This window comes from Musa acuminata, chromosome BXJ2-2 (genome assembly GCF_036884655.1).
Source record: "Musa acuminata AAA Group cultivar baxijiao chromosome BXJ2-2, Cavendish_Baxijiao_AAA, whole genome shotgun sequence".
In the NCBI taxonomy this organism is placed as follows: Eukaryota; Viridiplantae; Streptophyta; class Magnoliopsida; order Zingiberales; family Musaceae; genus Musa; species Musa acuminata.
In genome coordinates, this window is record NC_088339.1 from 19,686,812 (window position 1) to 19,699,029 (window position 12,218).

At 31.9% G+C, this 12,218-nt stretch overlaps 1 protein-coding gene across 4 annotated transcripts; it reads left to right on the forward strand.

Moving 5' to 3' along the window:
- The first annotated feature begins 5,900 nt into the window (after positions 1 to 5,900).
- LOC135605240 (uncharacterized) lies at positions 5,901 to 12,216 on the forward strand. Of its 4 annotated transcripts, XM_065095105.1 has the most exons (6): positions 5,901 to 6,071; positions 8,515 to 8,662; positions 9,978 to 10,064; positions 10,275 to 10,404; positions 11,398 to 11,469; positions 11,567 to 12,216. In XM_065095105.1, the coding sequence occupies exons 1-6, from the start codon at positions 5,997 to 5,999 to the stop codon at positions 12,054 to 12,056; spliced, it is 1,002 nt and encodes a 333-aa protein (XP_064951177.1). In that variant the 5' UTR covers positions 5,901 to 5,996; the 3' UTR covers positions 12,057 to 12,216. The 4 variants fall into 4 exon arrangements, with proteins under 4 accessions (XP_064951177.1, XP_064951175.1, XP_064951174.1 ...); XM_065095103.1 differs by having other exon boundaries at positions 9,978 to 10,404; positions 11,401 to 11,469; XM_065095102.1 differs by having other exon boundaries at positions 5,904 to 6,071; positions 9,978 to 10,404.
- Positions 12,217 to 12,218: the final 2 nt, after the last annotated feature.

The following is a 12,218-nucleotide window of genomic DNA, read 5'->3' on the forward strand; positions in this document are numbered from 1 at the left end:
CTCAATCGATTATTTCCATTAGAATCCATGCATCTTCATTTGGCCCTTCGACCATTGTTCATATCTTGATTTGAAAATAACACATCTTACGTAAATCCCTAAGTAAACATGCAACTGTTGATAGACAGAACTAATATATCATTCTTATTTTGGTTTGAAAGCACTCTCCTTTATCTAAGGTGATCACTTGACTATATCTTGTGCAACGCTTCTTACAAGTCATGATCATAATTCTAGATATGACTCTTTTAAACTGTCAATATTTGATAAAGAAAAGTTATATGAATAACAAAGTCAATAAATGTTCAATCTTATATGTAGGTTTTTACATCACCCTTTTACATTGGAGATGTTTAGAGACAATGTCTTGAAGTTATGGTCTGAATCCCAACCTTCATTTTGTCTTAGACATAGCAAATGATATTTTTCTATTTTATTTTCCTTCTAAAGAGAAGTCTTAAAAGTCCTCAAGGTGGTCCTTACTCTATCTATAGCCAACTTCTCCACCTCTTTCCTTACAGATCTAATTTCGATCCTATGTTTAAAACCCTAAAAAAAATTGGTTTGGGTTCACATTCCTAATCTATCTTTTGAAATGCCAAGTACTTATTCTTCATCATGTTTGTGCTTGGCTAACCTCTAAAAATTGATGAAAGATATCTACGATTTTAAAGAGAGCATTTTGTTAGAATTTATATTATATTAGATATATCTTGCTCAATCAAATAAGGAGCTTGGTTAGTGAACCATAATTAGAATTTTTTCAAGCTCATGCTCATGAGGATTTACCTTCAAAATGTTTTTACTATGATTATATTGGATATGAGCTTTTTGAATGCACATCTTAAGCATTCAGATAAACTTATTAAGGAACTTAGGTGGTAGGAATTCTAAAAGAAAATAAAACCTAGCCCATTCCTCAAAGATCATCCATTGATTTAAAAAAAGTCTTTAGACACTAATAAGGCCAATGCAGAAGTAATCAAAAGCCTCAATGACCACCATGGATGCCAAAGAAGACAATGGTCAATCATGAGAAAATCATATAACTAATCATATGCACAAACCAACTAATGCAACTATTTATGAAAATGTCTATTATGATAATCGTGACAAATGAAGTGATGTCGGATATCATAGATGCAAAATCTATCATCCCATATGATAGTTATGGTAGAAGACATAAGTTGACCCCGAGACAAAGGGCATATAAAACTGTGTATTCCCATATTAATTTTTAAATTATTGGTAGATGCAAGAAGTAGAAAAAGATTTCTAAGATACATTTAAAAGATCCCTTAACACCGATATCATACTCTATCACTATTTATATGGATAATTTAATTCTCATTTATATACATGCTATAAAACTTATAACTTATGTTGTTTATAATCATTCAATATTATCACTTCATAACTCTATAAAATCTAAAGCCAGTTTAAAATTATTAATAATTATTTCTAAATTTATAAGATTAATGAAACACCATAATTATAAAGCCAACTAGTTACCATAAGTTCACATCAATATAAAAACTTCAGATTTAACATTCTAAAATTTCAAAATATAAAAGATCTTTTAACCTTTACAACACACTAATTCAAATTTTTGAACAACATTATAAGAAAAGTATTCTTTTATAATAACATCATGCTAAATCATCAAAAGCTTACCACAAACTTCTAGCAGTCTACTGCCACAACTCAAACCTAATATAAATATAGGTGACAATAAGCTAACTTGAAAATTTTATGTAGAAATAAGGTGAGCTACAAAGCTCATATTATATAAGGATCAAGATGCAAAGCATATATTCAAGAGTCATAGTTAGCATTTCATATGATTCATACTTAACAAGGAGCAAAGAGCAATATATAAAAAAAATAAAAATAAAAAAAAGCATGAGCTAGAGAGGCATATTAGTCATTTCATTTGATTTTAATGATATCAAAAGAATATATAACAATTTATGATCATATTAAGGTCAACACATAAGGTATGATCTCAAAAGTCATATTTGATAATTCATTCAATTTATTGATAATAAAGGAGCAAATGATAACATATGAGTAGATCAAGGTCAAAATACAAGGCGTGATATCAAGAATAGAGTCAAAATTATTATTTCATTTGATTCCATTAATATTAAAGGAGCATGGTAAAAAATATAAGGCATGATCTCAAAAGTTTTATTGGTTATTTTATTTGATTTTAGTGATATCAAAATAGCATATAACAATATATAATCATATCAAGGTCAAAATACAAGAAATGATATCAAGAGTGTAGTTATATTTAATATTTTATTTAAGAGTGTAGTTATATTTGATAGTTCATTCGATTCATTTATATGGAAGGAGCATATAACAAAGTATATAACAACATATAAGCAAATCAAGATCCTAATGTAGAACATAAGGTCAAAAGACATATACATTCGATTCATTAATATCAAAGGAGCATATAGCAACACATAAGTATATCTTTTGAAATTATATGAAAACAAAAAATATATAGTATAGTAGGATCATAACATAATATTATTCATTCATTTTTGGATGATCATTAACATTAGTCTCCTATGTTTGAGAGCTTCATTCACCTATGTTTGGATGAAACCATCGGACCCGATAAGAGCATCATAAGCTTTACACATAACTTTTTTTTTTTTTTTTAACAATGGTTTATAGTATCTCACAAATATCAGAGTATAATAAAAACATTCTAATTAAGAAAGTAAGAGTGTATCAGAAGTATACGTGAGACAACAAAAATATATATGTGCATATATAAAATAATTTTAAGTTAACATGAATATATCGATTATAACGATCACCAATAAATAAGAGATGAAAGAGATTTTAAAGTTGTAATATGAGACTCATTTAAGGAAATAATTTAGTTGAAAATAGATTTCAATCATATGGAACATAGTTAGTGTAGTGGGATCATGACACAACATATGTCTAGAGCTTGGCTCCATAAGTATAACATATTCCCTTTTTATTTTATTTTTAAAATCAAAGTATCACATAAACACCATAGTATAAATAAGGATGTTTTGATTAATAAAATAAAAATATATCATAAGTACATGTGAGACAATAATAAAATACATTAGTACTTACGGAGAAGTATCAAAGCTAACTTAAACATATACATGCCAAGAGATAATGACTAAGAGATAAAAAAGTTTAAATTAACAACATCAGTCTCATTTGAGGGAGGATTTGAGCTGAAATCAAGTTTTAAAAGTTAGAAACAATAATTAATAAATTTGCAAATCAATATGTTCTGATAGAATCCGTAAGGTAAGTTGCACTAGATATTTGGATAGAAAATTGTGCTCCAATTTATTCAAATAAAATATTATTAAAAAATATAGGTGTTTATTTTTTTTAAAAATAAAGTTTTGTATAAATTAGAGTTATCAATAGAAATTTACAAATAATTGAATATAGATAGGTTAAAATCATCTTACTTCTCTTTAGCAGAATTCAAGGGATCAATTGAAACAAATATTTAGATAAATATTTATACTTTAAATTATTTAAATAAGATACTAAAGAAAAGATATCATAGTCTAATTTCCAACAAAAGAGATTTTGCTTAATTCAGAGTTTTATAAGAAACACCATAATTGAAATAAGATAGATAGATAGGTTAGGTCATTCTATCTCTGTTTGATAGAATCGAAGGGATCAATTAAAATAGATGTTTAGATAAATATTTATATTTTAAATTATTTAAATAAGATATTAAAAGAAATATTTAAGAGTCTAGTTTCAAAAAAAAATAGGTTTTGCCAAATCAAATTTTATCCAAAATATTATAGTTAAAATAAGACAGATATAAATTATTCATAAACAAGAAGAAATCAAATATAATAATCACTGTAAGAAAGAATAGAATATTTGTCTTAAATCCTAAATTCCTAATGATGCTGAACTAGTCCAAAATCCCTAAGCAAAAGCAAAAAGACTTCACTTTTTTTTTTTTTGGTCTTTTCCTTCGATTCTTCTCTCCATCAATTTATTTTCTCTTCTCTAGTCTAAAATAGATGGCAACAAGACATCATTTTGATAAGTTTTCTAACTTTTGATATCTAATTAATTGAGTTTCAATAACATAATGGTTACAATGTGACAAGCATATAACAAAAAAACATAGGTATCAACAATGTAGCAAGTATGGGTGGCACACTCACACATATCATCTTCTTTTTCTCATTCACTAAATATAAAAATTATCATAAATCACATTCAAATTCTAGGATTCACAACTAAGTCCATAGCATTAAGCTTTTAATATAAAAGTATTTATTATATAATTGTTATATTAAAATAATTAAAATAATTAAAAAAATGATATTAAAAATCAAAAGTGGGCGAAACTTTACAAAAGGAAGTTTGAGTTCTGTAACTCCATGTATAACAAGTTTTGAGCTGACCAAAACTATGGTAAGAAGACAGATGATCAAAGCTGTTTCCCTTTTCTATTTTATTTACCTTAATTGAGGTCTCAAATGAGGCTTTGTAAATGAACTGTAACAAACAACTTGTTCAACTTATTTTTTTTCTATAGGACACACAATGATGAATTCCAAGTGCAGGCAATGACAAGAAGACTATGCCAAATATGAAAATACTTTGCACATTCGGTCTGGTTGGGGCTTCCAAGCTCTTGCTTTACTATGTGGATCTCACCTAGAAATCTTTGTAATCATTGCCCCATAAGGTTTTCACTTTCTCTAACAAGTTGTTTAAATTTTATTATTTTTGGATTGAATGTATATACAGATGTCTATAATATTGTTTCAAGCTCATAGAACACTTTCTCTATTGTCTTCACCCTCTTCCCTTCCCAGCAATCTAGTAAACTTAAAAATCTACATGGTTTTTTTGTTTGTTTGTTTATAACCATAATTATTTTTTAGAAAAGACATTCACTTTTCTTTTAGACAAATCAATCTTTAATGATAGTTTCAAGCTACAGCCAAATGGATCAATGAAGGTGATCTCACTACAAATTTCTATCACTCTTTAGGTAGAACCAACATTATTCACCATATATAAAACGACTCAACTATTATCACTAGTTCAAATACTATTTGTTTTGATTTTAAATGTTTTACTTCAATCTTTGGAATGATAATCTTAATACTATTTCTAACCCCCCTTTGTTGGTGTATTTTAAACCAATATAAGAAGACACAATTATCCTTCTTTTCAGTCACACTAAGGATATCTTTCCTTTTATATGTCTTGCTACTCTTACTTATCACACCAAAGAAAATAACTCCCCTCAGCTCTTAACATTTTAAATCAATTTCTAACAACCTTAGAACTTGATAGAGTCCCATTTTGTCACAAGCTAGTAGGGTTGTATTTATTGATTATGTTTTTAGCTTCATTTTGATTCACTCTCTTAGTGTTACTTGGATATTCAGTGATATTTTAATAATATCACTATAATTACTAAAAATTCTTTTTTTTTTTGGAATAACAAACCTATATATATATATATATATATATATATATATATATATATATATATATATATATATATATATATATATATATATATGAGCATTACTATAACGACACTCTCGACGCCACAAGATCTTGATCGGATAAGAGATTGATGGAACTGACGGCTGGGATCATCTGATTTTTTTTAAATAATAAACGATTAAATCCACAGCACGACCGCTTTAACCACGTAAACACTGCACACCAATAGCGTGCCACGTCAGTCGCCACCACGCCATACCCACAACGGCCGAAATGAGGAGGACCCGCTCGTCTGTCTTCATCGAAGCCTCGAACGGTTCTCCGACCCGTCTGTCGCTTTCGCCTCTTTCTCCCCTCTAATCACCCCCGCAATTTGTCGCCATCAATTTGTTCTTATCTGGTGAACGGCGTTTGTGAGGCCGGGTATCCGCAGAAACGCTCGACTTCACCGCCTCGAGCTTAACTTTGGCTGTTTGCTTCCGATGGAGCTCTCCCTCGTGGCTTCTGCCGCTTTCCCGCCGGCCCTCGTCTGTCAGGAGCATCATAGGGGCTCCAAGGTAAAGGAATCGGTCGAATGATCTTTGATTGAGTTGTAATCCCCTGCTTTCATTTGGTGTTCTGTTATGACGTTGCCAGTAGCTCCGTTTGGTGTACATGTGGTTTAGGTAATTTTAGTAGGAGATAATCTTAGATAGACGTGCGACATAAGCGTGCGCCCGGATCCCAATTCCGAATTGGATTTTGATGCGCTAAGTCTGCAGCCAATGGTGACCGATTGACAAGTGAGGTTTCTTTTGTCTCCCCTCTTCTTCTTCTCCGTGCTAGGTTCGTTAGGCCTTTATGCACCGCTCATTTCAGCTAGGCTTAGTGTCCGTTCCATGTAAGAACTAGCAGTAAATCTTGTTGCAGTCTGAAGTAAGAAGGATTTCGTGGTCTATTGGTCTGAGTTTAAATGTTATAGAAATATAAGGGAGATCTTATAGCTGATCCTCCCCAGACTTACACAGGAGTCTTACAAATATGCACTGGATGGTCCTTTACAAAGAAAAAGAGAATCTTGCAGGAAGCGCTTCTGCCCTTCTCTGTTTTTCACTTGCTTCAAGATTTCTTTCTCTATCATCATCTTATTAAGTTTATATGATTCATGAGGAATGGATAAGCAAAAGATCCCAAATTAAAAATTGTTTGCTTGTTTGCTCTGAAGTCTATTAAAAATTGTAGCTCATGGAAAATTTTCTTATTTTCCTTTCTACCAGGACACAAGAACCTGGAAGAAATTTATATTTTTGTAAATTCATCGGAAGTAACTGTTGGATCATCAAATTCTGAAGTAGTTAGTTTAGCATTTCTGTCATGTGTACTGACAAGACTTTTCAAGACACTTTAGTATATATTTTTTGCTCACCATGATTCTGCCAATTCCAAATTCAGAGTCATAGATATCTTGAAATATTTCAAACATATAGAAAATGCATATGAATATATTAGAAAGAAGCAGGTCGTCTAGAACTATTTCAAAACTCAAAAATAGACAAGGGAATAAAAATCAAGAATCCAAGTTAACATCTCTAGAGAATAACTGAAAATTATTAAACTTCATTTTCAATTTCTGGTTTAACTCAGGTCTTGGAGATAGCACTAGACAGACAAGTAGCAAAAGAAAAAAAAAAAATAATGCAAACAAAGGACTATTCAAATGAGGGTGTCTTGTTGCTTCATAACTAGCTATTATTAGGGGCATTAGTTGGATTATATAACATAGTTCGTTCAGGTCCTTCCTATTCAGAAAGATCAACAACTTATCAAAATTATTGGAGAACCAGAAGAAAGATAGACAGATTAGGCATGCAATTCTCGATATTTGAGCTCAGAGTAGTGAGATATGCGCATACCAGAGAGCTCTGGACAAGAATAAGACTTAGATAATTGTTGAGCCTTTTTTTATAGTTTGTAACTCTTGTTTCAGAGATGCACACTTCGATTGAATAGTTGGAACCAATTTGATGATTTTAAAACTACGGTCTCTTAGTTCAGACCATGGTTATGACTGAATTAATAAAATGCTTGAGCTTATATTCTACCTTGAGTATTTTTTTTTCAGTATCAGGACACTTGCGATTACATAAGATGCCACCTTAGAATATTCGAAGCATGTAAAATAAGCATGCCACATATCTTGGTTGTACCTTTTAATCACTCATCATGCTAGTTACCCCAATGTGGCTTATATAGCCAACAATTTCAAATCTAATGTTACTTTTTTCTGCCTGTGTATTCATTACCCACCTCACTTACCTGTGTGATGATTCGAGTGACAACATGCCACTTATAGGTAAGTGAGGCCTTTATGAGGCAAGTCAGTTCTGAAGCTCTGTTCATTTTTGCTTCTGGTTTATAGTTTTACCACTTCCTAAATTTTGTGGAAGCATGAGGAATTTGCTCTTGTCGATGTTAGCTTATGCATGAGACCATTAAATGTTCAAATTCAAGTGTTCGATTGTTGATTAATGTTGTTAATAGGGCGTAGCACACTTTTGGACACACACTTTCACAATTTTGGTCAATGATGAAGAACCTTTGTACACTTTTTCTCTTTTAGTCAGTCTTATTTGTATCTATCTATTACATTAGATGGAATGATTTCTCCTGTGCGGCCAATTTTTATCTGCGTGATTGAACATCAGATCAATACTTGCAATGATGCTCATGCAAATTGCCACTCTGGAGTTATTTATCTGTTTGTTTTAGCTGTAACTGCAATACACTGATTTACTTTCGCTAGATATCATCTCCACTACCATCATCTGACATCAATTCAATTTACAGATAGATATAGGTTTGCAATTATCTTTTTCTCTGACCTTCTGATGAAAATTAATTAAGAATGCAGTAGTTTTATTTCAAAGTTGATTTTTTTTGCATTTAATGCTTTTATATACATCTTGCTTAATCAATATTTCTATTTTCTTGATTTGATAATGTTTATATTTTATGATGCAGGAATTTCAAACTCTGCTGCCACTTCATGGTAGAAAACAAGATCCATCAAGATCTGTTTCCATTGAGTTTAATGGACAACATTTTGAGAATTTCCAGCAATCAATGCCTCTATTGTTACAGAAAACCAAATTAGCGAGACTGTCTCAAGGTTTGCAGCTTAGTAGTAGTGTATCATGAATTTATAACCTCTTATTGTTGGTATATTATTTTTGAGATATAAACATTTTCTGTTGGGATTTATACATCCAGAATGACTGTGTATACAGAAATATCATTTTGTAAATCATGGTTGCTTGTCTATGTGGAATCATAATTTTTCAACCATGGCAATCATTAGGAGCAAAAGAAATTTAGATAACCAATAGTACACACAGAAATCATAATTTTGCTGACATTTACAACCACCTAGTCTGCTGACAATGCAGCAGTGCTGATTCAGCTAGGTTGTATCCCTCTCCAGCTGTGCTTGTTAAGTTGGAAGAAATGTCATGATAAAGTCACAGCCACTTTTCATTCTTGTATTTGTATATATGCATAGACACATACATGCTTTAATAAATATATATACACGTATATAATAGCTGTAAGAAAAGGATTATAACCAACAAAATGAAGGCCGTGTACTGATGCATGAACAACCCCTATTATTGTGTGATAAACTATGTCGTTACAACTAGAAGATACTAGGACTATCTTTATTAAGAACTTGGCTTTAGTGCACCTAGACTGACAGAATATTAGTATCTTAATTCCTAAACCTTCACAGAATGTGCAATTCTCAACTGAATGCGTTAAAAGATGCTGTAAAGAAGTTCGATTTTCATTTTTTAGTTTTCTGTAGCTCTTTCTAGTATTTTTTCTGAAAGAAAAATTTAGGTAATTCAGTGCATCAAACCCAAAATCATAATGAAATGAAACATAACTCTGCAATACTTTCAGCATGACATGTATTCTGTAGCATGTTTGAGTCTATGAGCTGGAAGTAATTCTTATAGAAAATGAAATGAAGATAACACAATACTTAAAAGAATATCTATAACTTATTATTTTGTTACTAGATTCAACTAAGCACATCCGTAAGCAAGATCAATGGTAGAGCGAAGGGTGTTTTAATATGCTTTATTGATAAAGTAGCACGTTTATGAAACAAAATTTTCGTTGTCACAAAAAGCATGGATGCAACTTTAGGCTATTCTGATCTAATAATTCTATGTGGATTTGTGCATCTTTCCAAATTGACTTGCATCTATATATGTGTGTAGTCAACCCCAAGCAATTGGGACTTTTCACCTTTGTTGTTGTCATTCATATATATATATATATATATATATATATAATTCATATATATATATATATATATATATATATTTATGTATGTGTGTGTGTGTGTTTTATGAAAAGCCTTTTCTTCCTCATCCCCAATCCTATTATTTCAACCGAATGCATATCTCTTTTTGAAACAGGTTCACACCTTGACTCGGTGCTTTTGAGTTTTGGAATTGTGGAGAAGTGTATGAAAAATGAGAAGATACTAAAGTTACTTGCGGAAGGTGAAGACCTTGCTGCTTCTTTACTTTCAGAAGTTATGACGCTTGATGTGTTGCCTTCCCCACATTTGGATGACAAACTCTCTCTCCATGAGGCTGAGATGGATGATTCTTGGGATCCTCTACATATACAAAAGCAGATCTATACCCCAAAGCCTCTGTTGTATTTTGTTGGGAATTCATCTGATACTAAATACTACATGGTACATCCAGATGGAAGGCTCTTGTTTGCAGACAGTGCAGCTCAAATGGAAGATCTGCTGTCAATTGTTACAGAGTTTAGTCTACCAAAACGAACAATAGTTGGCAGTAAGCAATTGTTGCTAGTCCCCTACTTCACAAGGTAAATCATTACCTCCTTTTGCTGATTCCCAAACTACTTATCAGAATCACTTATGATTTTTCCGGGACATGGTTTACTTGCATATTGGCATAATTTTATTTTTGATTCATTAGACATGCTAAGATATAGATATCTTTTATACTTGAGTCTGATGGGGTTTACTTAAAGTTTGGACATTACTTTTAGTTTGGAACTACATATTTCCTTAGAGCGGCCTTTTGTTTCTTTTTTCAATTGTTAAAGATCATATTGGTTATAGTCCATTTTGGTTTTCCTCTTGAACGATCAACACTTTGACGGATGCAATAAAATATTTTTGTTCTCTACAAAATAGTAAACGTTTCTAAAAGATCTCACTATGAGACAGACTAACATATAAATAATCCCAAGCTGGGTCATCACATTTTTTTTGACTGCCTTGTTTTGTTAGATGAGTAAAAGATAAACTATGTTACTGACAGTATTGATTGGACCATGATGAATTTAGGCACTAGAACTTGAGATTGGAGCTGGACTTTATTTGGATTGTCAGATTGGATTGATGAGAATTAATAGTTGGCAAAGTTCAATTGCATGAACAACAAAATGAAAAGAAATCAGAAATATAAAAGATGGAATAGAAAGATTGCAGAGTAAATTACCAAACATGAAAAGCTTTAGAAACCAAAAGGTAACTAACTGAAAAAGAAGAGAGTATGCCACAATGAAGGAGACACACAAAGGGAGCCTAAAACATTGATGTAACATTAAAGGTCTTTCTCTTTTAACAGTTTACATATTGGATGTAGCGTTCAATAGATTCCTACTTATACACATACAAGTCCACAAGATCACTAGAGTTCCATCAGTTACAAATGGAAATGTTGTTGTCGGAACATAAGGCCTTTATATGCACCATTATCTTAGTTGTCTTAGTTGCCAAGTCTTACAGTTGTGATAATGCATTTGCCTTTCTAAATAACTACTGATCATGTCTATGTATGTCTGCTTTAGTAGCAGGAGAAGCCATGGACGTTCACAAGCTCACAAACTGGTGTCTTCTTCGATAGGCGCTCCTCCGAAGAGGTATAGCCTATTAAATTGATCCAAAATTATGTTAATATACAGTTTTTTATTGCACTTCTTAATCCCTTTTTTCATCTATCCTTCTTTTAATGAGCAGCCCAGATATTACTAAGCTGAAAATGCTGCCTAAGAAGAAAAAGAACCAAAAAGTTGGAAGAGACCTTTACAAGAGGAACTATTTTCATGCATGTGAAAGCCTTCTTTCTGTTATTCTAGACAAGGGGAGCAGCAAATCCGTCCTCTCTCGAAAGAAATCAGCCTCTGCCATTAGCCACCTACTTACACAAATCTCTGCAGGAATTGCTGGTACTGGCCTTGCTGTCATTTTCTCTGTTTTGTGCAAACAGGCTTGGGGAAGGTCACCCTTCTGCTTCTCCAGGCTATTTCATACTGCATTTGGGTTTGGGCTTTTCTGGCTTTCATGCGCCATTAATGGCCTGAGAGACACCATCATTTACATTAGCAGAAATTCAATCAGGCTGAATCTTGAGGAGGAAGAGACAACAAGCATGGTGAAGAGAAGCATGAATAAGATTCTCTTTAGAGCTGCAATTTTGGTAGCTGTGGCATTGTTTAGATTCGCGTAAAGATTCTTGACATGTCCTTATTGCGTAAAGAATCTAAATTTTGCAGTTATTAGGAATATTATCGTGTTAGGTTGTGTCAAACAAAAAGTAATTAGTGGTCTAAAACCATGTAAAAAATATTGAGTTTCTTACATGTATCGAGCGACTTGTGTTTGTATTCTC

Excerpts from the sequence above, each read along its gene's own strand:
- LOC135605240 (XM_065095102.1), top strand. The coding sequence starts at position 5,997 with ATGGAGCTCTCCCTCGTGGCTTCTGCCGCTTTCCCGCCGGCCCTCGTC. Across the intron at positions 6,072-8,514 it reads AGCATCATAGGGGCTCCAAG|GAATTTCAAACTCTGCTGCC; the intron begins GTAAAGGAATCG and ends TTTATGATGCAG. Across the intron at positions 8,663-9,977 it reads ATTAGCGAGACTGTCTCAAG|GTTCACACCTTGACTCGGTG; the intron begins GTTTGCAGCTTA and ends TTTTTGAAACAG.